Here is a 27,294-nt window from a genome sequence, read left to right as displayed (position 1 = left end):
GTGGGGTAACATCTCACAGCAACAACTGGCGCATCTGGTGCAGTCCATGAGGAGATGCACTGCAGTACTTAATGCAGCTCGTGGCCACACCAAATACTGACTGTTATTTTTTATTTTGACCCTCCCCCTTTGTCCAGGGACACATTATTCCATTTCTGTTAGTCACATGTCTGTGGAACATGTTCAGTTTATGTCTCAGTTGTTGAATCTTGTTATGTCCATACAAATATTTACACATGTTAAGTTGGCTGAAAATAAACACAGTTGACAGTGAGGACTTTTATTTGGCTGAGTTTACTATCCATGTCTATACATCCCATCCAGTGCAGTCGGAAAGTATTCAGACCACTTGACTTGTTCCACATTTTGATCAATTACAGCCTTAGTGTAAAATGTACTAAATACAAAAATGTACTCAAACACACAATAACCCATAATGACAGAGAAAACAGAAATCCCTTATTTACATAAGTATTCAGACATTTTGCTATGACTCAAAATTTAGTTCAGGTGCATCCTGTTTACATTGATCATCCTTGAGATGTTTTAACAACTTGGGAGTCCACCAGTTGTAAATTCATTTGATTGGACATGATTTGGAAAGGCACACACCGGTCTATGTAAGGTCCCACAGTCGACAGTGCATGTCAGAGCAAAAACAAGCCATGAGGTCGAAGGAATTGTCTGTAGAGCTCCGAGACAGGATTACGTCGAGGCACAGATCTGGGGAAAGGGTACCAAAAAATGTCTGCAGCATTGAAGGTCCCCATGAACACAGTGGCCATCATTCCTAAATGGAAAAAGTTGTAAACCATCAAGACTCTTCCTAAAGCTGGCCGCTCGGCTAAACTGAGCAATCGGGGCAGAAGGGCCTTGGTCAGGGAGGTGACCAAGAACCCAATGGTTATTCTGAAAAAGCTCCAGAGTTCCTCTGAGGAGATGGGAGAACATTTCAGAAGGACAACCATCTTGGCAGCAATCCACCAATCAGGCCTTTATGGTTGAGTGGCCAGACAGAAGCCGCCACTCAGTAAAAGGAACACGACAGCCGCTTGGAGTACACACAAAATGCACCTCAAGGACTGACTATGAGAAACAAACTTCTCTAGTCTGATGAAACCAAGATTCAACTCTTTGGCCTGAAAGCCAAGCGTCACATCTGGATGAAACCTGGCACCATCCCTACGGAGAAGCATGGTGGTGGCAGCATCATGTTGTGGGGATGTTTTTCAGCGGCAGGGACTGGGGGACTAGTCAGGGTTGAGGGAAAGATTAACGGAGCAAAGCACAGAGCGATCCTTGATGAAAACCTGCTCCAGAGCACACAGGACCTCGGACTGGGGTGAACGTTCACCTTTCAACAGGACAACGACCCGAAACACACAGCCAAGACAACGCAGGAGTGGCTTCAGGACAAGTCTCTGAATGTTCTTGAGTGGCCCAGCCAATGCCCGGACTTGAATCCGCTCCAACATCTCTGGCAAGACCTGAAAATAGCTGTGCAGAGACGCTCCCAATCCAATCTAACAGAGCTTGAAAAGATCTGCCGAGAAGAACAGGTGTGCCAAGCTTGTAGCATCATACCCAAGCAGACTTGAGGCTGTAATTGCTGCCAAAGGTGCTTCAACAAAGTACTGAGTAAAGGGTCTGAATATGATATGACATTTCTCTTTATTTTTAATACATTTGCAAAAATGTTTTTAAAAAACGTTTATCCTTTGTAATGATGGGGTGTGTAGATTGATGAGGGGAAAAACTAGTTAACCCCTTTTAGTAAGGCAAAATGTGGGAAAAGTCAAAGGGTCTTAACACTTTCCGAATGCACTGTATACATACATATTCATATGCCAGACTCACGACATTGCTCGCCCTAATATTTCTTAATTCCATTATTTTAGAGATGTGCGTAGTGTTTGGAATTTTTAGATATTACTGCAATGTTTGAGCTAGGAACACAAGCATGTCGCTACATTTCGCTACACCCGCAATAACATCTGCTAAATATGTGTATGCAACCAATAAAATGTGATTTGGGCAAGTACAGGAAGTCCCTCTGCATTTCAGTCAGTTTTCTACCATTTGGCTCCTTATGAATACAACTGTGGTGTGATGTGCACCAATTGTAATAATTGTTGAAGTTTAGTACCGGAGTTTGTCTGCTGGAGCGTCCTCATGCTGGGGTTGCTGGGTGTGTGTGGAGGGATGGTAGGTGGAGGGATCCCGTCTCATGGCTGTGGCCCCGTTGGGCTCCCGGTACAGGGCAGAGGGGCGGTCCGAGGGGCCCGCACCCAGAGCCAGTCTATGCTGAGAGGACAGGGACACACCGCCACCGTGACCTGACAGAACACACATTACTCACACATGCACGGCAGCAAACTTACAAGCTTCTATCATATGCACCAGCCTTCCACCGCAAAGAACGTAAGATGGGAGCTGCGCAAAAAAAATACAAATAAATAAATACAAGTTTGTCATCATTAAAGGCAATGTTTTGCAGGAAATGGCATTTGTAGGCTTTAAACAAGCAAGAATCTCGCAAAAACAAAAATATCCATGCCCGCCCCCCCCCGCCCCCGACAGTGTTATCCTACTCCTAGTCAATTACCGAGATAAACCATAACTTACAGGAGTTGTTGTTGAGGGTCTGGTCACGGAGTGAGTGCAGCTCCTGCAGGATCTTGTCCATGGTCTGCTTCTTGTCCTGCAGCTCCTGCAACTTGGTCAGCTTGGCGCTCGCCGCCGACGTCGGAGTGATGGAGGTCAGGGAAGTGAGAGGGCTGGGATGGAGGAAGGACGAGGCAGAACGGGAAGGAGGGGAAGGCTGGGAGGAGCGAGAGCGGCAGACTTCCCGGGAGAGGGAGAGGCTCGCGGCTTGTCTGCGGTTGTCTGGGACTGCTGCCTTGGTCTGAGGAAGGAAAGGCACACAGGATGTTAGTAGGTGTTAGTAGTTGACCAAACATTCAACTCATCATTTATTACTTTGATGGGTAGTACTTTACATTACCACACAGGATAAAGTGGTAATAACATGGAAACAAGTTCTAATTACTCAACATGAAGACTTCATTTTGCCCAGTTATCCCTTCATTTAAATGTAAGCATTATAGTTACAGGGTTATACACCACGTCTGTAATAGAGGGGTAAACAATACCATGTTATTATAACTTTTGACGTTTGCCAGGATTGTATTCATTAGGCATCAGGCAGAAGAAAGCGCTAATACTTTTGACTATGGTGTGCCCTAATTAATACGACCCAGTATTCTATGATGCTGGTACCTGGGAGTCGTGCAGCTGGTTGTGGAAGCGTTGAATGAGGTCGTTCAGCTCATCGTTCAGCTCCGAGGTGATGCTCAGCCCTGACACACTGCCTGTGGTCTCTGTCGGCACTGAAACACACACCAAATGAAATAAGGTTACGTGTGTGTGTAGCTACCAGCTCTGCATGTGTGCTTGCGTGTCCAGTGTGCGTTGACTCCTCTGCATACGCGCTCTCTTTCTATGTGGCCCGTGTCTCACCGGTGTCAGCCATGGTTTGTGTGGCTTGCTGGGAGCTGTGCTGCATGGTCAGTAGTGCTGCCTGGCGGCCCTGTAGAGCCCTGAGCTGCTCCTGCTGCTCCAGCATCTTCTTCAGGAGCTCATGCTGCTTCTTCAAGTTCTCCAGCTCCTCCTTCTGGTCACTGCGGCCTGCAATGCGGCCCTGTTGGAGACAAGCACATAAGAAATCGCCAGCACAAGCAGAACTGGTTGTGCCTCAGATGCTGACAGTGCAGACTTCCAGGTGTTACACCTGCAAAGGAAGGGATGGAGAGAAGGGGAGAAGGAGGGATGGAGTGGGATGAGAGGGAGGGATGGAGAGAAGGAGAGAAGGAGGGATGGAGTGGGATGGAGAGAAGGAGAGAAGGAGGGATGGAGTGGGATGAGAGGAAGGGATGGAGAGAAGGAGGGATGGAGTGGGATGAGAGGGAGGGATGGCAGCAATACAATTAGCCTTGGTCTACTTGGGTGACGAATTCTAGAAGAAGTGTCTTACTATCTGGTAGAGATTGTAATGCGTATCCCTATGCACATATCAGATTATCTCGTTTGTGACCAATCCAAACTCCTCTATAAAACAAAAAACTAGCAGGGAGGGGAGGTTGGTTGTCAGAACTAGAGGAAGGGCTACTTACGGTGGCATTGGAGGCGTCCGAGGAGCGCACCTCCATGTTCAGGGTGGTGCTCTCTGGCAACGAGCCTGAACCCAAGGCAGAGTCCAGTGTTCCCGCCTCGTCCTCCTCATTCTCCCTCGCCTACAGAAGAGGCAGCGGTCAGTAAAATATTAGGCACAGACTGCAAGCACGGTCACCCTCTTCGGCCTGAACTATGGTACCATTGACACGGAGGGTGTAGTGGCTATGGGAACACGGGTCTTCAACCATTTCCTTCCCTTTCAATGTAATACTTGAACAGTGGTTGGTGAAAAAGTTGGTATACAACAATGGAAATAGTCATAACTACTCGCACATAAATGCCGGAGGGGGGTAACCTATGTAATATTGATAGCAAGATGCGCTGACAGCAAAATCAAATGACACATGCCATCCAGCAGTTCAGAAGCAATGTGTGTCATGTCCTAGATTTGTCTGCCAAATGGAACAAGATACAAGACTGTCTTGCCGGCGTTTCAGACGCCTTGGCATTAAAAATACATGACCAGGGTGCAGTGAAAAGTTCCCAAGCACAACACCTTGAACTATCAACAGCAATGGACTGCAGGCTTCTTTAACAGGGAAAAGCCCAAGGCTGCCATAGCTTGTTTTTACTATAAATACCATAGAGTGAATTCAAACTAAAAGCCTCTCAAAAGCAGCCACTTTCATCCTCAAATGACAGAAGGATGGAAAGAGAAAAATAAAGACATACAGATCAAGCCAAAGAGAGAGAAAGGAGAAAAACAGATAGAGAGACAGAGACAAAGCCAAAGCCTCGATAAGCCAGCGTACTGTACTGACCAGCATCTTCTGCAGGAAGCGGAGGTAGGACTTCTCCTGCTCCTTGAGGTGGGCGATGAGGTGGGTGAGGCGCTCCACGTTGGCCGGGATGTCGTTCTTCTCCACCAGGTCATCCCTCATGGAGCTGGCTTTGCCGATATACTCCCGGATCTGAACCAACTTGCTCACCACCTGATAGGGACACCAGAGAGTGTAAGGGTGTGTGAGAGACAGGGTGTGTGAGAGTGTGTGAGAGTGTGTATGAGATAGTGGCACAGCAGAGAGAAAGCATGTGTGCATGCATGTCTGTGAGTGTAAATGGTAGAGAGAGCGAGACAGAGAAATGGTGTGTGAGAGCGCGGATACCAGTCCGCTCACTGCAGACCGAGCCAAACGAGGGCAGAACTCACTTGGGAACCTGCGGTGGTGGCATATTTTTAAATTGCCCTAAATAAGCACTGGTTTCATCATCATCTTGCCTGCCTAGTCTCCCATCCTTGTTCTACCATTTATTTTCTTACAAGATCGAGAGCACAGCATGCCATGTGACGGTTTGCAGACAGTACAATCAGTTCAGCGCAAGCACAGACTTGAGTGGTGAAAATGCTGTTCCAAGGTATGCTATTTATAGATTTGTCCAAAATGGGTTACTGAGTAAGTTTTTCCTCTATGTACCCACAACTAAACTAACTTTATTGTAAGCATGTCCTGTGTTTGTTCCATTTTAATTAAGTATTGAAACTACAAACTTCAATCATTTGCATTGTGCAAGAAGTGGCTGATCAAACAAAACAGACTACATACAGAGAGTATAAAATGCAAGTGCTGAAAAGCCCTAATCCAGTAAACCAGTAAAGTGCCTAGACGTTACCTACCTGGCTACTGTCGATGCTGAGCTCTCCTCTCCCATCCTCCCTAGAGTGAAGGAGCCCTCTCTCGGCCCTTCTACCTAGCCTGGGGGTGTCATTGCTGGGCAGGGAGGGGGTGAACGCTTCCCTGAGACCAAGACCCAGGCCAGGGCTCTGTTTCTTGGCTGTAGCGGCGACGGAGGGGGTTGTGGGGGCCGAGGCCGCCTCACGGCTCTTGTTGGTGTTGACGTGCAGCGGCAGGAATTTGAAGGGCTTTTTGTTTTCCGCCGCCAGCTCTCGCTGATTGTTGGCTGCTGTGACACGACCCTGGGAGTCACTGCCCACGCTCCTCTGAGAAAAGAGAGAGCGAGGGATGTGTAATAACCTGGCTTCCAGTCTAAATTACAGTACTCTGAAACAGAACAATGCAGCAGAACCTCTGCGATATAAAAAGCTGGAAAGAAGGTCCTTTGGAACATTGAATAGTTTAAAACTTTCACATTCGTAAAGACAACACACTAAGAAATGTGTGCGTTTTTACATGAAACATCTTCCACAACATCTTCGGTGAACTTTACACATTTCTGGATTAACTATGACCCCCCTCCAGACACCAAAAATCACAGACGAATACTCAAAGAAGAAATGCTTAGTTAAGAAAGCTCTAGGGAGAATCCTCTCACCTCGTCTAGATCAGTGAAGTTGATCCTCTGCCGGAGACGGTCCAGCTCGGCCTGGTCGGGCACCGACATCTGGGTGGTGTACTTGACGTGGGGGAAGGAGTGGGGGTGTTTGTCCTTCTCCGCCCCGTGCTAGGTGTGGACTCCGGGGAGATGTCATTGGTCAGCCGGCTCTCCGCCATGCCGCCGGCCGAGAATTTCTTCCTGTTCTTCTCCGTCGAGCGGTTGGCCTTCTTCTGCTGGATGCCCCAGTCCTGAGAGGGGACAGGAAGCTTTGAAAAAGGAGTGTAGGGTGAAGTTATCCCTAAACACTGATCTTGGGTCAGTTTTGCATTTCCCCACCACAAATGGTTCAGGTTGGGTTTTGGGGTAGGGAAGCTGATCCTTGACATTTACCTTGGGGAACCTTCACTCTTTAAAAAAAGGACAGAAGGTCATATCCACGTGTTTTATGTAATACCATGTACTGTATAATGCTGTACTTGCTTGATGATAAGCACATTGTGGTTCCTCAAAAGGGACACATTACAATAAACTTGTAATACACCATTTCAAATCCATGTTTTGGTCAGGATTGTAGGTAGACGAACAGATTCTAGAGCTAGACAGTGAGGGGGCTGAATCCTTACTAAAGCTATAGAGTACCACAGCAAGAGTCATAATACCCATAAAACCTAGCGGTCAAACAGGGAAATGGTTCCAATAGTTTTTCCACCATTCATTTTTCTCCATAAGGGATTTTAGAAACACTTCATATAAGGGCTGTCTGTGTATTGTGTAGATGAAATGGTGGGAAAATTATTGGAACCATTTCCCTGATCTCTAGGTTTTATAACATCTCCACCGTGGGACTATATGCACAAACAACTCATGCAATCAGATTTGAATTACTTTTGCAAATCTCCAGTTAGGATTCAACCTTTTAGTGTCCATTCTCAATGGTCCCCCATTGGTCCCTCAATGGTCCCCCAAATGTCACCCCATTCCAGTAGTGCCCTACTTTCGACCAGGACCCATAGGGCTCTGGTCAAAGGTTGTGCATTGCACTACATAGGGAATAAGGTTCCGTTTGGGACACAGCCATTGTCTCTCTCGTCTCCTCTGTACCATGTTGTTGAGCCTGTCCTCTAGGCTGCTGCCGTTGGTAACGGTCCAGTTGTGCAGCTCCTGCTCGTCTGCACAGTCATCAAAGGGAGTGCCCCCTGTCGCCATGTCCTCCTCCGCACCTGTTGGGTTGTTGACATGCAGTCAGTCAACACTCAAGAACGGCTTTGAACTGGAGACAAAAGCATGTACACACACACAGTAGGTCTCTTTCATGCTGGCATACTGTGCACAACTCATTCACGCACACACCAAGGTTTCCATTTGCGTCTATATCTATGGCCTAAGCGCTTCCCTTAGCCGTGGTCTTGTTCAAAGTGGCAGAGCCATCAATTTATTCATTGACGGCTTTTGGACATGACATAAAATGAAAAGCCGATAAAATTGTGGTCAGCCAAATTGACCATAAAAAACCTCCCAGTGCAAAATAATGCTTTTTATTAATTGATGGGAATACAGTTGTCACCAACTGGTCGATCGACCTCCAATGCATTCCTAGTCAATCGCTAAAACATTTCTGTAAAAAACCCAATGATAAAGCACTGTGTTCCTATTTATTTATAGGTCTCGGGCTGCCGGTGGTAGGTGCACCCAATTCACCTACATGCCGGGTAGGCAAACTGTTGCCATTCTGTGCATAAAAGAAAAAGCTACAGCAAAGAAGATACTGTGAGATTAAAACTTAAAACCCCAACTAGAGAAACTGTCAACGAATACAGCAAAGAGCTGCTGTTTATGTGAATGAGTTCATTTTAAAGTTCTTACTCAGCACTGTCAACACTTTTATAGGCCATGAAATGCAGGTTCCCATTTTCACTCAGCGCTACAACAAGCAGTGCAGCAGTAATGAATGAGTAGGAAAGTGGATCTATAGGCATGCGTCATTATTAGCAGCTTGGGTCTTTTTTAATACAGAGGAATATTTCACTCTGTCCATAGGAGTAACATGAATTTGTGCACGAGGCAGAAATAATGTTGTGTGACTCGAGTTTCACCATCAGCCGGAAGACAGTGTCCATTTTATGGACAGTGGAGGAAAGGGAGAGTGGAGGGATGTTGAGAGGCGGACGCTCAGTCTGCTGCCCTCTCCCCTCTGCTGAGACTGACCATCAGATGCAGGCACCATCAGCCCAGTACAATTCTAATTACATCAGTAATATGTCAACGGCTCCATTACCGGTGTGACCATATAGCCTACCTCAAATTAAAATATTTATATTTTTTCAAATGGCCCGAACAACAATGCGTTGACAGTGCAATTCAAGCAAAGCTAATATGCAGTGACAATGTTTTGGGCCTATAGTTTACTGCACAAACCTAATTGTTCTAGAGTTTTCCCCGTTAACACTAACAACGTTTCCCTTTACTTTGGAAATTGTGATTGAATCAACGGAATATTATCCATGTTCAATGCAACATAACAAAGCAAAAAACTATGCAAGAGATTGTTGTAGGCAGAACGCGTCGGATTAGGATTCTATTGCATTGACACACTACTCTGCCCGTACCTGGGGCGGCAGGTAGCTTAGTGGTTAGAGCGTTAGGCCAGTAACTAGATCGAATCCCCGAGTTGAGAAGGGAAAAATCTGTCGTTCTGCCACTGAACAAGGCAACCCACTCTTCCTAGCCCTTTTCTAAATATTTCTTTCTTAAAACGACTTGACTAGTTAAATAACTCTATACAGACTTGTGCGGCATAAACAGTGTGAGCTACAGTAGACCTACATGCAAATAAACCATTGCCATATACGAATCTGTGCCATTTACTTTGAACTGTTTACAGCGGTTGTGAGTAGATGTGCTTGTTTTGAGATCAAAGCAAGAGCTGCATGCAGCCACGTGTGCACATTGTGTTCATATCCTTTGCTAGTTAGTGAGTTATTAGTCCAGTTATAGATAATTAGTAGTCAGTAATAGCTCATTTCTAGTCAGCAATGGGTGAGTGATTGTATCCGCCAAGAGCACAAAACCTGTACATTTCTAGACATCTTTGAAAAGCAAGTCAGTTAAAGAGCTTTGTCTTAAAAAAGGGTAGTGTTGTATTTTGAGACAGGCTTGAATAAGCTAAGTAGCCAATAGGCAGTCTGATGCAGTCTGATGCTCTGTAATAATGGTATGACAATAATGTATTTTATTTTGTAAAGTGGTTTCTTAGATCAAACAGCATTTCCAGTCACCTTGTCTGAAGGACAAGTTGATGAACAGGTTATAGTCAAGCCCTGCATGTTTTTTTTTTTTTCAAAAGTCTCATGGAATGTAAACCTACATTGAACACCACACATTGGTTGCTACTGTAGGCTGAAAGATGGAAAAAGCGGTTCTGTTACAATGTTATGCGGTGCATTTTCTTCATTGTTCATGATGGTAGGCCACTCGTAGGTCTACATTATGATCAAATAGCCACAGTAGCCTACATACTTGGCCACTGTTCAAACTAACTTAAAGCAGGTACAGCCTCAGTGTGGAGTAAACGCACACAGGAGGTTGCACAGAATTTTTACAACTTTCAAGTTTGAGCTCAGTGACGAAAAAAAATAGAAGGAACCTGGGTCGTAATGTATAATTTCTTACTTGCGCACATAGCCTATTTTGAGCGGAATATCGCTTGTCAGACAATGCTGCGCAGCAGCTCCTCAGCTCATTGCTGCTGAAGTAAAACATGTACTTTTATAAGACCACTCAGTGGGCAACAATTCTGAAAGCAGTCACCTGAAAACAGTTTTGATGGCCACGATTACAAAGCGCTACTGTTTTTATTTCTCAACTGGCAATTGAAACACGCTTCCCAATCAAGTGCAAAGGTAGGCATGCTATCAGCACGTCACCCACCACTTTGCAATGTGAGCTGGCAGCAGTATTCATTTTGAAAACATATACCTCTTTATTTTATTGTCCAGAAGCCAAAGGCAGAATCCCAGTTATATTAGCAACCTAAGTTTCTAACAGAGATTTATCTGTCACATATGGAACCTCTGGCATCAGGTGTGATGTTTGGAATAGTGTAGTTTGACCACAAATTGCATTTTGGCAAATGTTTGAAAATAATGCTTTAGTGTCTGCTTCATTACAGGCATTGGATGTTCTGTTAAAATGAATACCATAATCTAAATGTCTGTCATTCTTAGCACCACAGGTGGATGTTGTAATGGGTCATGCACACAATGCATAACATTATGGGTCAGGTACATTTTACAAATTGACAGCTAATTCAAATATTTAGGGTCACGTTGTCTGGCACCACACTTTCCCAATGGAAACCCTGACACACACACTTCAAAACAAACAAGGAAACCAATATACAGAGGTGTGTTTCCAAAGTATCTACATCGTTATGACATTAACAGAGTGCATGATTCTAGAGGTGTTTGTTGCTTTCAGAAACAGCCTCCAGTCAGAAACGGTGCCTTGTTTGGAGGAATGTTCCTGCAACTAAGCAACAGTCAACATTCACAGACCTTTCCCTAAGTATGACAACTTTACAGTAAACTAAACCATAACATGAGGCATAAAGTTAATCATCCAAAACACCATAGCTAGCTACAAACCATTGTGTGACTTATTTATGACATGGATAATACAACTGTACCGATATCAATAACGTTACCTATCGATTACGTACCTGTGCGGTGTATTCAGTTACCCACTAATAATTTGTTGGTTTGCTTTTGGAGAGATCGTGGACTGAGTAAGGATTTCTTGCTGACTAACAGTAGTTATCTAACTTCCCAACAAAAGGCACTGTTTAGTCAAGAGGGATTCACGTTAAACCAGCGTTGTAGACCGCTAGAATTCCCGGTAAAGTTTCCGAAATTCCCTCCACTTCAGCGAGTTCGATGGAGCCAACTGTCACTAGCAACAACTAACAACTAATGTTAGCCCCCCTCTGAGAACTTCTAGCTAACGTAAAATAAGAATGGGGACAAAAACAGTCATCAATATACACTCCAATAGCCTATCGATGAGGTGTATTCACCTCATCGTGTGGCAATCCAAATCTAAACTAGTTTACATTTGGCGTTGTCACTGTTTGGCAACATGAAGTTGCACGCCATGGTAACGCATGAGCCCCCCCCCCTACCTTCCCCGCGAAAACTGGGGGTGAAATTCCGACAATGGAAAATGCATTGTAGTCCAACTAACGTTACAATTGTTGCTTTCACTGCCCTTTGAAAGTTTGAAAAATAGATGTACAAAACGATGTTAAATTCGGAGAGGAAAGTACTGTCAATATCTAGTAGGAATTACAGTACCTTGCAGACACTTGCGTAGGTAACGTCAACTTGCTAGTAATGTTAGCTAACGTGACCCATCTAGCTAGCTGGCTAACTAAAAACAAACAAGATTTCACGGCCTGACAAGATTGCATGCCTAGATAGTTATTGTTGGCTATAACAGTTTCAAAATAAGTATACGTAGCTGGTTAAATACATTAGCTAATATCTACTCGAAAATAAAACACAAACCTAGTTTTGTTTTGGGTATGAATGTAGCTAGCGAACTGCGTGATGATGCTACGTTAGCTAGCTGGTGGTGAACTAGCCACTTGCCTTGGCTAACAAAAGTAGTGGAAAGAAATGAATTACCTCAGTGAGTGTTTTTTGAGAAATTATCGTAACACTTTATGGTCAACGGCTCATTCTAAGAGCCAGGAGAAGACTGTGTCTCAATAAGTACAAATAAGTCGTTTCGGTGTTGTTGATGAATCCCCTCAGTCAATGTACACTTATCGGTCCAGTGTCAGCCATTATATTCCCTGTTTCACGAGGCGGAATGATATAAAATAGTGCGACTCGCACAAGAGCCCTCATCATCAATACTGTCATGTTTTTCCTCAAATACACACACACATGTAAATAGTATATCAAAGTGACTAATTGTGTACAATATGTTTTTACAAAATGTACAGGCAATGGCACCCCTATTGAATAAGGTACTATTTGGGCTCTCGGATGGTTAACTAACGTTACGTTGCAATAATGTCAGTGTTTTGCCTAAAAGTTGTCTTTTGAACAGATCAAGTTTATTTCAATTTAAGCAAATTGGCCAACGACTTACAGTATTCACTCACACTAGTGTCATGGAAATGTGTAAATATTCCGACTGTTACTCGCTCTAATTATATGATAAACAAACAGGCCCCTTTGTGAATCAATAGAATGAGCTGAAAGTTTGCAACGCACAGACACATAAAAACACAATAAATCCCTATAATCTATATGAATAATACATTGAGACTGGAGAAAAGTATTTAAAAAACACCGCAAGATCTGCTTAAGTTTACAGACTGATGTGCCTGACCACCAATTCACAACTGCACTCTTTGCTACACCTCCATCCTGCTAGAGGCTCAACACATCCGATGAAAAACACAAAAGAAGACGACGCAGAAATATAATTGGAGGCGAGCATACATCAGTGGTTGCCGAGTTTATTTTGATGTTGAATATTCGTTGTTGGGACGAAAGCAAACCAGACGGCATTATTTACTTGTTTTTATTTTATTTGCGGATAGCCAGGGATATGCTCCAACACTCAGACGTAATTTACAAACGAGCAGTAGGGATGACAAGGGATGTTATCAACACATTTATGAAGATTTTACACTATTGTGGAGAGATGTACTGTTTGGATTCTTTACATACAATAGAAATAAGCGGAATCATTTTTATGTAATTAATTTCATTATTCTTTTGGCCAAATGTCATATACACAAATGTAAATTTACAAACAGAAATCCACATTTTTGTACCCTACAAAAATAAATGTAACTGTATTTTAAGACGGTTAAATGCTCTACTAACAAAAAAACTGTTCGAATTGTAAGTATATGCATGTCCCTTAAGGTCCTTGTGTAATTGTAATGTGATATTGTACCCCCTAGCTCGATTGTCCATTGTTTGTAATCTATGTATGCTTGTGTTCCCTCATGTGCTTTATGTATTGGTTTGTTGTTAATAAAAAATAAATTTTAAAAATAAAAAAAAAAACAAGGGATGTTATCTTGATAAATATGTGAATTAGACCATTTTCCTGTGCTGCTGAGCATTCAAAATGCGTACCTTTGGGTAAAATCTATGGAGAAATAATTTTCTTTGGGAATGTAGTGAAGCTAAAGTAAAGTTGTTAAAAATATAAATTGTAAAGTAAGGTACAGAGACCCCAAAAACGACTTAAAATTAAGTAGTATTTTCAAGTATTTTTACTTAAATGCTTTACACAAGTTGTAGTGACTGTTTAAAGAAAACTGAACCATGGATTACAGTTTCTCTTGGCCCATAGACTACTTTCAGGGTGAGGAACCATCTAACATCAAGTTGTAAAATAGTGAATACAGAATGACACAGTAGCATCTTCTCTATGTTATTTTATGCCCAATAAAATTGCTTGTATTTCAACGGTAGCTGTACAGCCTCGTCAATCATCTGAACTATTACTATGTACTGGAAATATATTATTATATTGATTCCGTTTACATCACACTCACAATTAAACCCTTCAAATTTGCTTTTGTATCAAGCCCAGCTCAAAACACTATCCAGCGGGCGGCGCTGTTGTCTATTTCTGGGCTCGTCACCAGCTGAAAACACAAAAGAAGAAGGCAATGCAAATAATTCTGCAAGTCGATATGAGTTTGTTTTGAATTGAATGTCGACCTATCAGTCCTCTGAAAATGGCCAAAGTACAGTCTTTGAGTGTGTTTGCTAGTGAGCGTTTAACAGTGGCTGCAGTAGAGATTTTGGGAGTAATAGAGAAAGTGGTAGCGAGATACAAGGAGGCGATTTCCCAATTTAAAGAGGAGAATGACCGTCTGGGAGACTGCTGCGGATCACACCTGAAATAAAACAATGTAGAATAGACCCCCTCCAGTTCTCTCTCACTGTCTCTGGGGAAGAGGACCCCCCTCAGGACCAGTCAGGATGTAGGGCAGCTTCAGGTATTAATATAAACTCCTCCCTGTGTGAAAAAATGAATGTGATCAGGAGGATAAACTTCAGTCCTTGACTCTTTCCTCAAATGGTGGAGTACAGAGAGAGTGACTCTAAACCAGTGAATCTCAAACCTTTTGTCAGTGTGACCCACCTTGACAATCCCTGTGACCCTCCAGATAATCAAGACAATGCCTCCAGCCACAGATCAGCCGCAAGCAGCGATCCGGTAGGACTTGACATCCGCCGACAATTGGATCCCAACACACCATTGAAGAAACCCAGCACCACTTCCAAAAAAACCTCACACTGGGAAAAGATTGAGTTGCAAAGGGGACCTTGAACAAGCACATACAGACTCATACAGGAGAGAAACCCTTTAGCTGTGGTGACTGTGAGAAGAGCTTCAATCGCAAGGGGACCTTAAATTAGCATATAAAGACTCATAGTGGAGATAAACCATTTAGCTGTGATGTCTGCAGGAAGAGCTACCAGACACAAGAAGAACCTAACTGAGCATATCCGGAGTCACACCGGAGTGAAACCATTTAGCTGTGGTGACTGTGGGACAAGCTTCAATCAAAAGGTTTCTCTTAACAGGCATGTACTGACTCACACAGGGGAGAAATCATTTGTTTGTGGTGACTGCGGGAAAAGCTTCAGACAGAAGGTTAGCCTTACCAGGCATATATGAACTCAAACAGGAGAGAAACCATGTAGCTGTGGTAACTGTGGGAAAAGCTTCAAGCGTAAGGTAGAGACCTAACCAAACATACTCTGATTCACACAGGAAAGAAACCATTTAGCTGTGATGACTGTGGGAATAGTTTTAACAAGAAGGGGAACCTAGCTGTATATTTACTGACACATACAGGAGAAAAAACATTCAAATGTGGTGACTGCGGGAAAAGCTTCATACTCAAGGAAAACCTACCTGCGCTTATGCATACTCAAAGGTACTGGAGAGAAACCATTTCGCTGTGATGACTGTGGGATAAGCTTCAGACACAAACTTAATATGGACAGTAATAAACTAAGCAAAAAAAGAAACGTCCTCTCACTGTCAACTGTGTTTATTTTCAGCAAACTTAACATGTGTAAATATTTGCATGAACATAAGATTCAACAACTGAGACATAAACTGAACAAGTTCCACAGACATGTGACTAGCATAAATTGATTAGTGTTCCTGAACAAAGGGGGGGGGGTAAATCAAAAGTAACAGTCAGTATCTGGTGTGGCCACCAGCTGCATTAAGTACTGCAGTGCATCGCCTCCTCATTGACTGCACCAGATTTGCCAGTTCTTGTTGTGAGATGTTACCCCACTCTTCCACCAAGGCATCTGCAAGTTCCCGGACATTTCTGGGGTGGAATGGCCCTAGCCCTCACCCTCCGATCCAACAGGTCCCAGACGTGCTCAATGGGATTGAGATCTGGGCTCTTCGGTGGCCATGGTAGAACATGGACATTCCTGTCTTGCAGGAAATCATGCACTGAGCGAGCAGTATGGCTGGTGGCATTGTCATGCTGGAGGGTCATGTCAGGATGAGCCTGCATGAAGGATACCACATGAGGGAGGAGGATGTCTTCCCTTTAATGCACAACATTGAGATTGCCTGCAATGACAAGCTCAGTCCGATGATGCTGTGACACACTGCCCCAGACCATAACGGACCCTCCACCTCCAAATTGATCCCGCTCCAGAGTACAGGTCTCGGTGTAACGCTCATTCATTTGCCGATAAATATCGAATCCGACCATCACCCCTGGTGAGACAAAACCTCGACTTGCCAAGCACTCAGTCCTGCCTCTCTCAGCATATTGCGGACAATCTGAGCACTGATGGAAGGATTGTGTGTTCCTGGTGTAACTCGGGCAGTTGTTGTTGCCATCCTGTACCTGTCCCGCAGGTGTGATGTTTGGCTGTACCGATCCTGTGCAAGCGTTGTTACACGTGGTCTGCGAGGACGATCAGCTGTCCATCCTGTTTCCCTGTAGCGCTGTCTTAGGCGTCTCACAGTACGAACATTGCAATTTATTGCCCTGGCCACATCTGCAGTACTCATGCCTCCTTGCAGCATGCCTAAGGCACGTTCATGCAGATGAGCAGGAACACTGGGCATCTTTCTTTTTGTGTTTTTCAGAGGCAGTAGAAAGGCCTCTTTGGTGTCCTAAGTTTTCATAACTGTGACATTAATTGCCTACCGTCTGTAAGCTGTTAGTGTCTATATGACCGTTCCACAGGTGCATGTTCATTCATTGTTTATGGTTCATTGAACAAGCATGGGAAACAGTGTTTTTAACCCTTTACAATGAAGATCTGTGAAGTTATTTGGATTTTTACGAATGATCTTTGAAAGACAGGGTCCTGAAAAATGCATGTTTCTTCTTTTGCTGAGTTCGTATAGAACATCCACAAAGAAAGAAAACAGAACAAATTTGGAAATAATAAAGAAATAAAGACCAAGATCAGGAGATGGACAACTCTTAGAAAAGCAACCCTGGATCATTCATGTTTTAGGTTTAAGATAAATATACTGTATGTGTGATTCATTTACGTTTGTAAAATGAGTTTGATTTAATTTCATGATCAAAGAGTACAGCGTATTGTCGGAACAACCAGTCCTGGTCTGTGAGGAAACGCACACTGCTGTTCAAAGTATGTTTTCACCTTATTAGAAACAGGAATTCCTGGTTGTTTTTTGTCTCTCATGGCTATGAGAGAATGGCAAAACTGATGTTATCAATACATTAAACATGTTAGAATTTTCAGGGTGAAAAAAAGGGGAAATTAACTAATTAACCAATCATTGATTAAATTACCTGATTATACAAACAGCTGTGGTAGTGCTGGGCTCAAACAAAAATGTGCACTCCCTTGGGGTCAACCGGGAATGGAGTGAAGAACACTGTTCTATTATGTTCTCTCGGGTCCTGATGGATATGATAATGATGGAAACTCCCTCCAGCCAATGCTAACACCAACCCAATGCTTTGAAATCTATTACGGGCATTGTTCAAGTGCACACTTTGGGAGAAGTGTGTAGAATTGGGACGCAAACAACGGGAGAATCTCAATTGGTTGGTGCTTGACTCCTCGCGTCCTCACCTCCATCCTCTCTTCGCCACCATTTAAAAAAGGTTCTGGAGGAGAGGCAAATTACGTTTACATAGGAGGAATCCCAAAAACGTGTAAAGTGATCCAAACAAATGTAGCTCGTTGTGCAATACATTTCATAGATAAAATGACAAATAGCGTTTTTTAAATGTGTGCATGCTTTTCCACTACGATGCAGGAGTTGAGCAAATCTAATTGAGAAAAAGGCAGATAAAGCGTAATATATATAAAGCAATCAGTTGCACATAATTTAATGCAAATATGTCAATCATTATTTAAATATGTTGATAACCTGGAAGCCGGTGTTTGGAGGATAACCGTGCCAATATAACACTAGTGTCAATATGTCCTCCAAACACCGGATTCTTGGGCATTGTCACTTTTATACAACGGTTACAAACATTTTCAAATAATATTTGCATTAAATGTTACTTTGATTCATTTATTCATATTAATTTATCCTTCCACAAGATATCGCCCCGATACAAACCTAGGGTTGCTGGTCGTTCGTTCGTTCTATCGGTTTGGTTGCTAGAAACATGACCCAGTCGTTTTGTCTATTCTGTATCTATGGACCCAGTCGTTCTCTCTAAATGTTCCATTGACATACTGGCTGGCAATGTTCTTATCCTGTGCTTGCTAGCTCGCCAACTACGGTTAATTTACAGTCGTGTCAAAAAGTGCAGCCAGAATAACAGCAAAGTAGCTGCCTTTGCATTTGTTTAATCAAATCAAATTTATTTATACAGCCCTTTGTATGTCAGCTGATATCTCAAAGTGCTGTACAGAAAACCCAGCCTAAAACCCCAAACAGCAAGCAATACAGGTGGAGAAGCACGGTGGCTAGGAAAAACTCCCTAGAAAGGCCAAAACCTAAGGAGAAATCTAGAGAGGAACCAGGCTATGAGGGGTGGCCAGTCCTCTTCTGGCTGTGACGGGTGGAGATTATAACAGAACATGGCCAAGATGTTCAAATGTTCATAAATGACCAGCATGGTCAAATAATAATTATCACAGTAGTTGTCAAGGGTGCATCAAGTCAGCACCTCAGGAGTAAATGTCAGTTGGCTTTTCATAGTCAATCATTAAAAGTATCTCTACCACTCCTGCTGTCTCTAGAGAGTTGAAAACAGCAGGTCTGGGACAGGTAGCACATCCGGTGAACAGGTCAGTATTACATAGCGCAGGCAGAACAGTTGAAACTGGAGCAGCAGCACGGCTAGGTGGACTGGGGACAGCAAGGAGTCATCATGCCAGGTAGTCCTGAGACATGGTCCTAGGGCTCAAGTCCTCCGAGAGAGAGAAAGAGAGAATTCGAGAGAACATACTTAAATTCACACAGCACACCGGATAAGACAGGAGAAGTACTCCAGATATAACAAACTGACCCTAGCCCCCCGACACATAAACTACTGCAGCATAAATACTGGAAGCTGAGACAGGAGGGGTCAGGAGACACTGTGGCCCCATCCGATGATACCCCCGGAGAGGGCCAAACAGGAAGGATATAAGCCCACCCACTTTGCCAAAGCACAGCCCCCACACCACTAGAGGGATATCTTCAACCACCAACTTACCATCCTGACCTGAGACAAGGCCAAGTATAGCCCACAAGGATCTCCGCCACAGCACAACCCAAGGGGGTGGGGGGGATCGAACCAGGGTGTCTGTAGTGACGCCTCAAACACTAAGATGCAGTGCCTTAGACCGCTGCACCACTCGAGAGCCCACGCTGCATCACGTCCAACGGCGGCTACCAAAAATGGCGCTGAAATTGTAGTTCTAACCGCTTCTGTGGTTTGTTTAGAATAATTATATTACATTTACTTTTAATACTTAAGTATATTTAATACCAAATACTTTTAGACTTTTACTCAAGTAGTATTTTACTGGGTGACGTTCACTTTTACTTGAGACATTTTCTATTACCGTATCTTTACCTTTTACTCAAATATGACAGTTGGGTACTTTTTCCACCACTGGTTATTTTATGCCCAATATTTTGTATTTGAACGGTATCTCTATCTTAGACTTATGTTTAAATTTATATTATTGTATAACGGACATATCATATTTTACATGAGCATACTCACATTTCAGTTGAATGCATTCAGCAAGGTTACCTTCCAACCAAATGTTTGTTCTTATCTATCCCAGCTCACAACTGCTGGGGGCGCTGTTATCTATTTTGGGACTCAACCGCTGACAAACTTAACGAAGAAGACAACACGGAAGTATAATTGATACTTGTTTTGTTTTGTAGAAAGCACCTGGCGTAGACGCATTGAACTGAATACCGAACTCTGAAAATGTCTAAACTACAGTCTTTGAGTGTGTTTATTAGTGAGCGCTTAATGGTGGCTGCAGTGGAGATTTTTGACGTAGTAGAGAAAGTGATAAAGGAGTGTCGGGAAGAGATTTCCCGATCTCAACAGGAGAATGACCGGCTTCAGAGACTTCTGCGGATCGCACCCGAGATAAAACTATGTGGAACAGATTCCCACAAGTTCTTGCTCGCTGTCTCTGGGGAGGAGGTTACCCCTGAGCAGCAGCACTGTGAGCAGGAGAGCCCCAGTCTGGGACAGGAGGACCCAGAGCCCACACAGATTAAAGAGGAACAGGGGGAAATCAGGACCAGTCAGCATGTAGGGCAGCTTCAAGGGCTGAAGGCTGGCATCGTAGAGTTTATATTCACTCCTCCCGGTGTGAAAAAGGAATGCGATCAGGTGGATCAACTTCAGTCCTTGACTCTTACCCAGACGTTGGAGTACAGAGAGAGTGACTCGAAACCAATGAATCTAAAACCTTTTGTCAGTGTAACCCACCTTGACAATCCCTGTGACCCTCCAGATAGTCAAGACAATGCATCCAGCCACAGCTCAGCCGCAAGCAGCAATCCAGTAGGACTTTACGTCAGCCCACCATTGGATACCAACACACCATTGAAGAAACCCAGCACCGCATCTAAAAAACACAAGGGGACCCTCAATGAGCGTATAAAGACTCATACTGGAGAGAAACCATTTAGCTGTGGACATTGCGGTATAATCTTCAATCACAAGGGGACTTTTCACAGGCATATTCTGACTCATACACAAGAGACATTATTTAACTGTGGTGACTGTGGGAAAAGTTTCAAGGAGAAGGGAGACCTAACCAAATATCTAATGATTCACACAGAAGAGAAACCTTTAAGCTGTGGCGATTGTGGAAAATGCTTCCGACACAGGGGACATCTGAACAGGCACATACAGACTCACACACGAGAAACATTATTTAACTGTGGTGACTGCGGGAAAAACTTCAATCGCATAGAGCACTTGAACGTGCATACATTGACTCACACAGGAGAGAAACCATTTAGCTGTGGTGACTGTGGAGAAAGCTTCCGACACAGATATAGGCTTAAAAAGCATATACTGACTCACACAGGAGAGACTTTATTTAATTGTTCTGGCTGTGGGAAAAGCTTCAGACATAAAGTGAACATGGATAGTCATATACTGGTAGTCCACAAAGAAAGAAATCAGGATGAAAGTGTAAAGAAAAGTAAGACTTAAGACAGATATTCTGTCAGGAGATGGGAATGAAGGTAGTGGGGGTGGTGATGGGTTGGGTCGGAGGGCCGGGGGTCATAGTCTCTGCTTTCCCAGGGGGTGGGGTGGCTCTTTTTTTATATCCCTTTATCCCTTTCATGCTTTAATCTAATAATATCTGGGAATTGATTTGTAATCAAAACAAACAAAAAATAATCATTCCCATAATTACATTTGATTTTTTTTTAAGAAACCAGAATTATGCTTTGTTTTGGAATCTTTCAGGGTGATGAGATAATGGTGATACTGATGTTATTGGTGTAAAATATTGTATACTTTAGGCAAAAATAAAGACATTTAAAAATATATATATATAAAAAATCACCAATCATCAAGTCCTTGATGTTAAACAGGTCTAGTGCTTGGCTAAAACAAAAATGTGCACTCATGTATCTCTGTTGATTTACAAAGAAATAACCATGAAACGGCCAATATCAATTACTTTTCCTCCTGGTGATGGTGCTGTGTTGTCCCCTTGTCCTAGAGAGCCTACACAAAACACAGCCCTTCTTTTAACTGTTTCTAAAATTCCCTATGGGGAAAAAATGAATGGTCGAAAACGATTGAAACCATTTCACTGTTTGATCGCTAGGATTATGGGTATTAGGACACCTCCATTGTGGGGCTCTATGCAGTCATTGAATCACACTCACCATATCACCTATTGCAGCTCAGAACTCCATCCAGCTGGCGGCACTATATTCCGTTTCTGCGCTCGGCACCCGCGGAAACAAGTAAAATAAAACACGGAAATCGGTTTGGAAGCGAGTTTGTTTTGATTTCCTACAGTCATTGTGTGGACCAAGGAAGACACGAAACTGAAAATTCCGTTTGAAGTTTTCTGAGAATGGCTAAACTACAGTCTTTGAGTGTATTTGTTAATGAGCGTTTAACAGTGGCTGCTGTGGAGATTTTTGACGTTGTAGAGAAAGTGGTAGCCGAGTACCTGGAGGAAATTTCCCGTTCTAAAGAGGAGAACGACCGGCTACGGAGACTTCTGCGGATCACAACAGAGATAAAAGAGGAGGAAACCCCTGAGCAGGAGTGGAGCCCCAGTCTGAGGCAGGAGAAACCAGAGCCCACACAGATTAAAGAGGAACAGGAGGAAATCTGGACCAGTCAGGAGGTAGAGCAGCTCCAAGGCCTGGAATCTGACACCATTGAGTTCGTATTCACCCCTTGTGTGAAAAGTGAATGCGATCTTCCCCAAACCCAGACTGTGGATGGCAGAGGGAGTGACTTTAAACTGTTGGATCACATAAAGGGTCTCGACATTTCGTGTGACCCTCCGGATAATGAAGGCAACACCTCCATCCACAGCTCAGCCGTAAGCAGCATCCCATTAGGACTTGACAGCAGCCCACCATTGAGAGAACCGACAAAAAGCAGCACAGTGTCTAAAAAACCTCATTGCTGCCTTGACTGTGGCAAATGCTTCACTCAGATTGGCCGACTGAAGATGCACTCGAGGATTCATTCAGAGGCCAAACCATTTAGCTGTGGAGACTGTGGGAACCGATTTCAGCTGAAGGGAGAACTAACCAAACATATAGTGATTCACACGGGAGAGAAACCATTTAACTGTGGTGACTGTGGGAAAAGCTTCAATCGCAAGCTTACTCTTAATAGGCATATACTGCTTGTTCACAAAGAAGGGACACAGTACGAAAATGGAACGGCGAAAGGAGAGAAACCATTTTGCTGTGGTGACTGCGGGAAAAGTTTCACTCGTAGGCAGACCCTGAACAGACATAAAATGATTCACACAGGAGAAAAACCATTTCATTGTGGGTACTGTGGGAAAGGCTTCAATCGCAAGGAGACCCTCATTGATCATATCCAGAATCATACAGGAGAAAAACCGTTTAGCTGTGGCGACTGCGGGAAAAGCTTCAATAGGAAGAGGAACCTAACTTCTCATTTACTGACTCACACAGAGGAGAAACCATTTAGCTGTGTTGACTGTGGGAAAAGCTTCAAGCAAAAGAGTGACTTAACCAAACATATAATGATTCACATGGAAGAGAAACCATTTAAATGTGGAGAATGTGGAAAAAGCTTCAATTACAAGGTTAACCTCAACAGGCATATACTGTTCATCCACAAAGAAAGAAAATAGGAAGATGGTGAAAGAAGAAAGAAAAGTAAGACAGATCTTCTGTCAGGAGATGAGAAGCAGGATGTGGACAACTGTTTAGTGAAACAACTCTAAATCATTCATCTTGTAGGTTTCAAATACACGGATATGTGATTCATTCACTTTTGTCAAATGTTCTATGTAAATAAAGTTAGATTTTATTTGAATAATGATCAAACAGTACAGTACATGCTATTGTTCAAAGAATGGTATGGATGTTTTCACGTTGTTAAAAACAGGAGTTTCCCGGTCTCTCGGGGTGATGAGAGAATGGTGAGACTGATGTTATTGATACATTCAACATTTTTTTAACTACTAATGAACTAATAAAGTATTGTATTAGAAACATGTATTATAGTGCTGCACTAAAACAAAAATGTGCACTCCCTGTGGGTCCCCTGGGAATGACTTTTGGACCACTGTTCTATTATGTTCTCAAGTCTAGATTTAAAGGCCCAATGTAGCTGTTTTCATCTCAATATCAAATCATTTTAGGGTAACAATTAAGTACCTTACTGTGATTGTTTTCAATTAAAATGGTCAAAGAAACAAAAATAACTTCCAAGCAAAGAGCAATTTCTCATGCAAGAATTTAGCTAGGACTGTTTGGGAGTGATCTGAGTGGGTAGGGGAAAATTGAAAACGAGCTGTTGGCAGAGAGGTTTGGAACTGATTTTCTTATTGGGCCCTTAACTAGCGATGTCACCAGGCAGGCCAAAACTCCATCCCACCAAAACAAACTGAAATTTCAGGTGGCCTTTTAAAACCACTTTTACGTTAAAAGGGCAATTTCACAATTTTTTTATATTTTTTATTCCAACCTCAATGTGGAAATATATAAAACACAGAAAATCACAGTTTTGTCTGCACTAGGCCTTTAACAATATATGTCAGAGTCTAGGATGGTAGTTTTACCATAGGAATCTGCCAGCAATCCACAGTATCTCTATTGACTTGAAAAAAACATGAAACATATCACCGTTAATTTGTCTCATGGGTCTGTGGAATAGCATTGTCCCTCCAGCTGAGTGTTGTATGGAGTAGGATGTAATTATCCCCAAATGCTGATTTAAGATCAGTTTTTTTTAAAGAGCATAAACCGTTACAAATGATATCTGGTTCTCTCTTACGCCTATCAGAACACACACACACAAGAAAACATTACCTGTGGCAGGATGTCGAAGATCTGAAAACAAGACCCTTTATCAACATTTCCCACAAATTTTTTTCATAACATGCCTATTATCAATTTTAACAAGAAAAAAAGATCTTGAATTTGACCATCGGATATTAGTCTCAAAATAAATTAAGTGTACTGATGCCTCTGTCTTTATGACCTTGGCTTGGGGTGAAAGTCTTAAGAGGATCCAGTCTGCTCCAGGAGTTAATCCAGCTCCAAGTTAGTAAGGGTGGGTCGGTTGTACTCATGGATAGGACTGTTTATGTACATGAGTGTCATAGACAGCTGCTTGACAACACCTACAAACTCAGAAGTGATCCCCCCTTCCCAATTTCAGAATACTATCTTTACTGTCCTAGATGGGTATTTAGTTCTGGTCAGATAACCAAAAAAGAACATGCTTTTTTGGCTATTCAACACCCTCTATACTTTGCAGAAATTACACAAGAATGTTACACAACCTATTGTAGCGGGCATTGATGCAGTAACGGCCCCTATTGTAGCGGGCATTGATGCAGTAACGGCCCCTATTGTAGCGGGCATTGATGCAGTAACGGCCCCTCTATCTACTTTTGTTGACTTTTTTATTAGACTACTCGCAGAACAGCTCCCCTCCTTTGTAAATAAAGGACACCAGCAGTATGATCTCTATCATTGAATCGCTTGATCCTCTCCCTGAGAATACCTTGTTAGTTACGTTTGATGTTGAGTCATTATACACTAATATTCCACACGGGGGCGGTATTGAAGCTATGGAACATTTTCTTCTGCAACGTGACCCTAATGAACTGCCTCCAGTTGACAATCTGGCAGGTTCTCAGACTTCTGGTTCATTCAGATTGCCCACCTCTTAGTACGGTAAACCCTGGTCTAGGAGCAGTTGGTAACATTGGCCATCACCGTCCTCTATGTTGTTGAAGAAGCGGTGGGAGCAAAACACCTTCATCGTGAGGTTTCGCGCTGTCTATAAACGTAACATGCAACCATTTACAGATTTCACTGAGTTACAGTTCATATAAGGATATCAGTCAATTTAAATAACTAAATGAGACCCTATTCTACGGATTTCACATGACTGGTAATACTGATATGCATCTGTTAGTCACAGATACCTTAAAAATAAGGTAAGGGCGTTGATCAGAAAACCAGTCAGCATCTGGTGTGACCACCATTTGCCTCATGCAGAGCGACACATCTCCTTCGCATAGAGTTTTATCAGGCTGTTGATTTTGGCTTGTGGAATGTTGTCCAACTCTTCTTCAATGGCCATGTGAAGTTGCTGTATATTGGCGGGAATTGGAACACGCTCAATGGGTGAAATGTCTGGTGAGTATGCAGGCCCTGGAAGAACTTGGATATTTTCAGCTTCCAGGAATTGTGTGCTGATCTTTGTGATATCGGGCCGTGCATTATCATGATGAAACATGAGGTGATGGCAGAGGATGAATGGCACAACAATGGGCCTCAGGATCTCATCAAGGTATCTCTGTGCATTCAAATTTACATCGATAAAATGCTATTGTGTTCGTTGTCCGTAGCTTATGCCTGCCCATACCATAACCCCACCGCCACCATGGGGCACTCTGTTCATCAGCAAACCACTCGCTCACACGACGCCATACACGTGGTCTTCGATTGTGAGGCCGGTTGGACATACTGCCAAGTTCTTTAAAACCACATTGGTCGAGAAATGAGAATACAATTCTCTGGCAACAGCTCTTGTGGACATTCCTGCAGTCAGCATGCCAATTGCACGCTCCCACAAAACTTGAGACATCTGTGGCATTGTGTTGTGTGAAAAAATTGCACATTTTAGAGTGGCCTTTTATTGTCCCCAGCACAAGGTCATGCTGTTTAGTCAGCTTCTAGATATGTCACACCTGTCAGATGGATGGATTATCTTGGCAAAGGAGAAATGCTCACAAACAGGGATGTAACAGGGATATAGGGAACATTTCTGGAACATTTCTGTGATCTTTTATTTCAGCTTAAGAAAACACGAGACCAACATTTTACATGTTGCGTTTATAGTTTTGTTCAGTGTTGTGGGAGAACAAGTGAAGGAGATGAAGGCTTGTGTGGGCCAGGGTCTACCAAAGCCAGACGCCTGGCGATATCCCATTTAGTTCAGTGTCTCCATAGTTATGATTAACCCTAGAAAGGAGGAAAGACAAAGAGGAAAAGATGGAGAGTGTGAATTTGCTTGTCAAAAAATTGTTAAAATGTGGACACAGCAAAACTTGTATTTTTTCTTGTCCAAGAGGAAGAGGACACACACAATTCTGGTCCTTGAGAAAATGGTTTGCGTTCTCTTCTCAAAATGACAAGCGTACACTACCTAAAGGTGGACATCACCCTCATCCCTTTGGGGCGATTCCAGACCAGAGGGAGCGGAAAATATTTAGGGTATCAGATGTTGCTGTCAATTCTCACAAAGAAACTTCAAAAACGTTTCTGAAAATCATGATGAAAGTGGGCATTTTAGTCTCTTTTTAGAGCATACTGCACATGCCTCCTGTAAGAGTTTATGATCTGTGAATCATACATAATACAGACAATATCTTGGTGTCATTATACACCTTATAATGTGCTCAAACATATGGCGGATGTCTAGATTCAGAAATATACATTTTCAAATTAATTTATTCAACATTAAATCTATTAACCATCCAGGCAATGTCAGGACATGTAGGCAGAGCAACAAAGGGACCAGTCAAGGTGCGTCTGGAC

At 43.0% G+C, this 27,294-nt stretch overlaps 2 protein-coding genes across 2 annotated transcripts in view; one reads left to right on the top strand and one right to left on the bottom strand.

Moving 5' to 3' along the window:
* Positions 1–12,361, bottom strand: part of LOC124002211 (pericentriolar material 1 protein-like) — a 37,639-nt gene extending 25,278 nt beyond the window's left edge. The window contains 11 exon segments of the mRNA XM_046309562.1: positions 2,147–2,336; positions 2,626–2,905; positions 3,280–3,389; positions 3,520–3,700; positions 4,173–4,292; positions 4,995–5,165; positions 5,849–6,172; positions 6,505–6,611; positions 6,614–6,755; positions 7,609–7,727; positions 12,189–12,361. Coding sequence (XP_046165518.1) covers positions 2,147–2,336; positions 2,626–2,905; positions 3,280–3,389; positions 3,520–3,700; positions 4,173–4,292; positions 4,995–5,165; positions 5,849–6,172; positions 6,505–6,611; positions 6,614–6,755; positions 7,609–7,713 — 1,730 coding nt within the window. The 5' untranslated portion in view covers positions 7,714–7,727; positions 12,189–12,361.
* Positions 12,362–21,327: 8,966 nt separating this feature from the next.
* Positions 21,328–23,734, top strand: LOC124001972 (zinc finger protein 501-like). Its single transcript, XM_046309163.1, has one exon. It carries the CDS (start codon positions 22,095–22,097, stop codon positions 23,364–23,366), a length of 1,272 nt encoding a protein of 423 aa, XP_046165119.1. The 5' UTR covers positions 21,328–22,094; the 3' UTR covers positions 23,367–23,734.
* Positions 23,735–27,294: the final 3,560 nt, after the last annotated feature.

This window comes from Oncorhynchus gorbuscha, linkage group LG17 (assembly GCF_021184085.1).
Source record: "Oncorhynchus gorbuscha isolate QuinsamMale2020 ecotype Even-year linkage group LG17, OgorEven_v1.0, whole genome shotgun sequence".
Taxonomy (NCBI): Eukaryota; Metazoa; Chordata; class Actinopteri; order Salmoniformes; family Salmonidae; genus Oncorhynchus; species Oncorhynchus gorbuscha.
Note: the sequence above shows the minus strand (reverse complement) of the source record. Positions and strands in the feature narration are given on the sequence as shown.

Coding starts and splice junctions, on each gene's coding strand:
- LOC124001972 (XM_046309163.1), top strand. CDS start 22,095: ATGGCTAAACTACAGTCTTTGAGTGTATTTGTTAATGAGCGTTTAACA.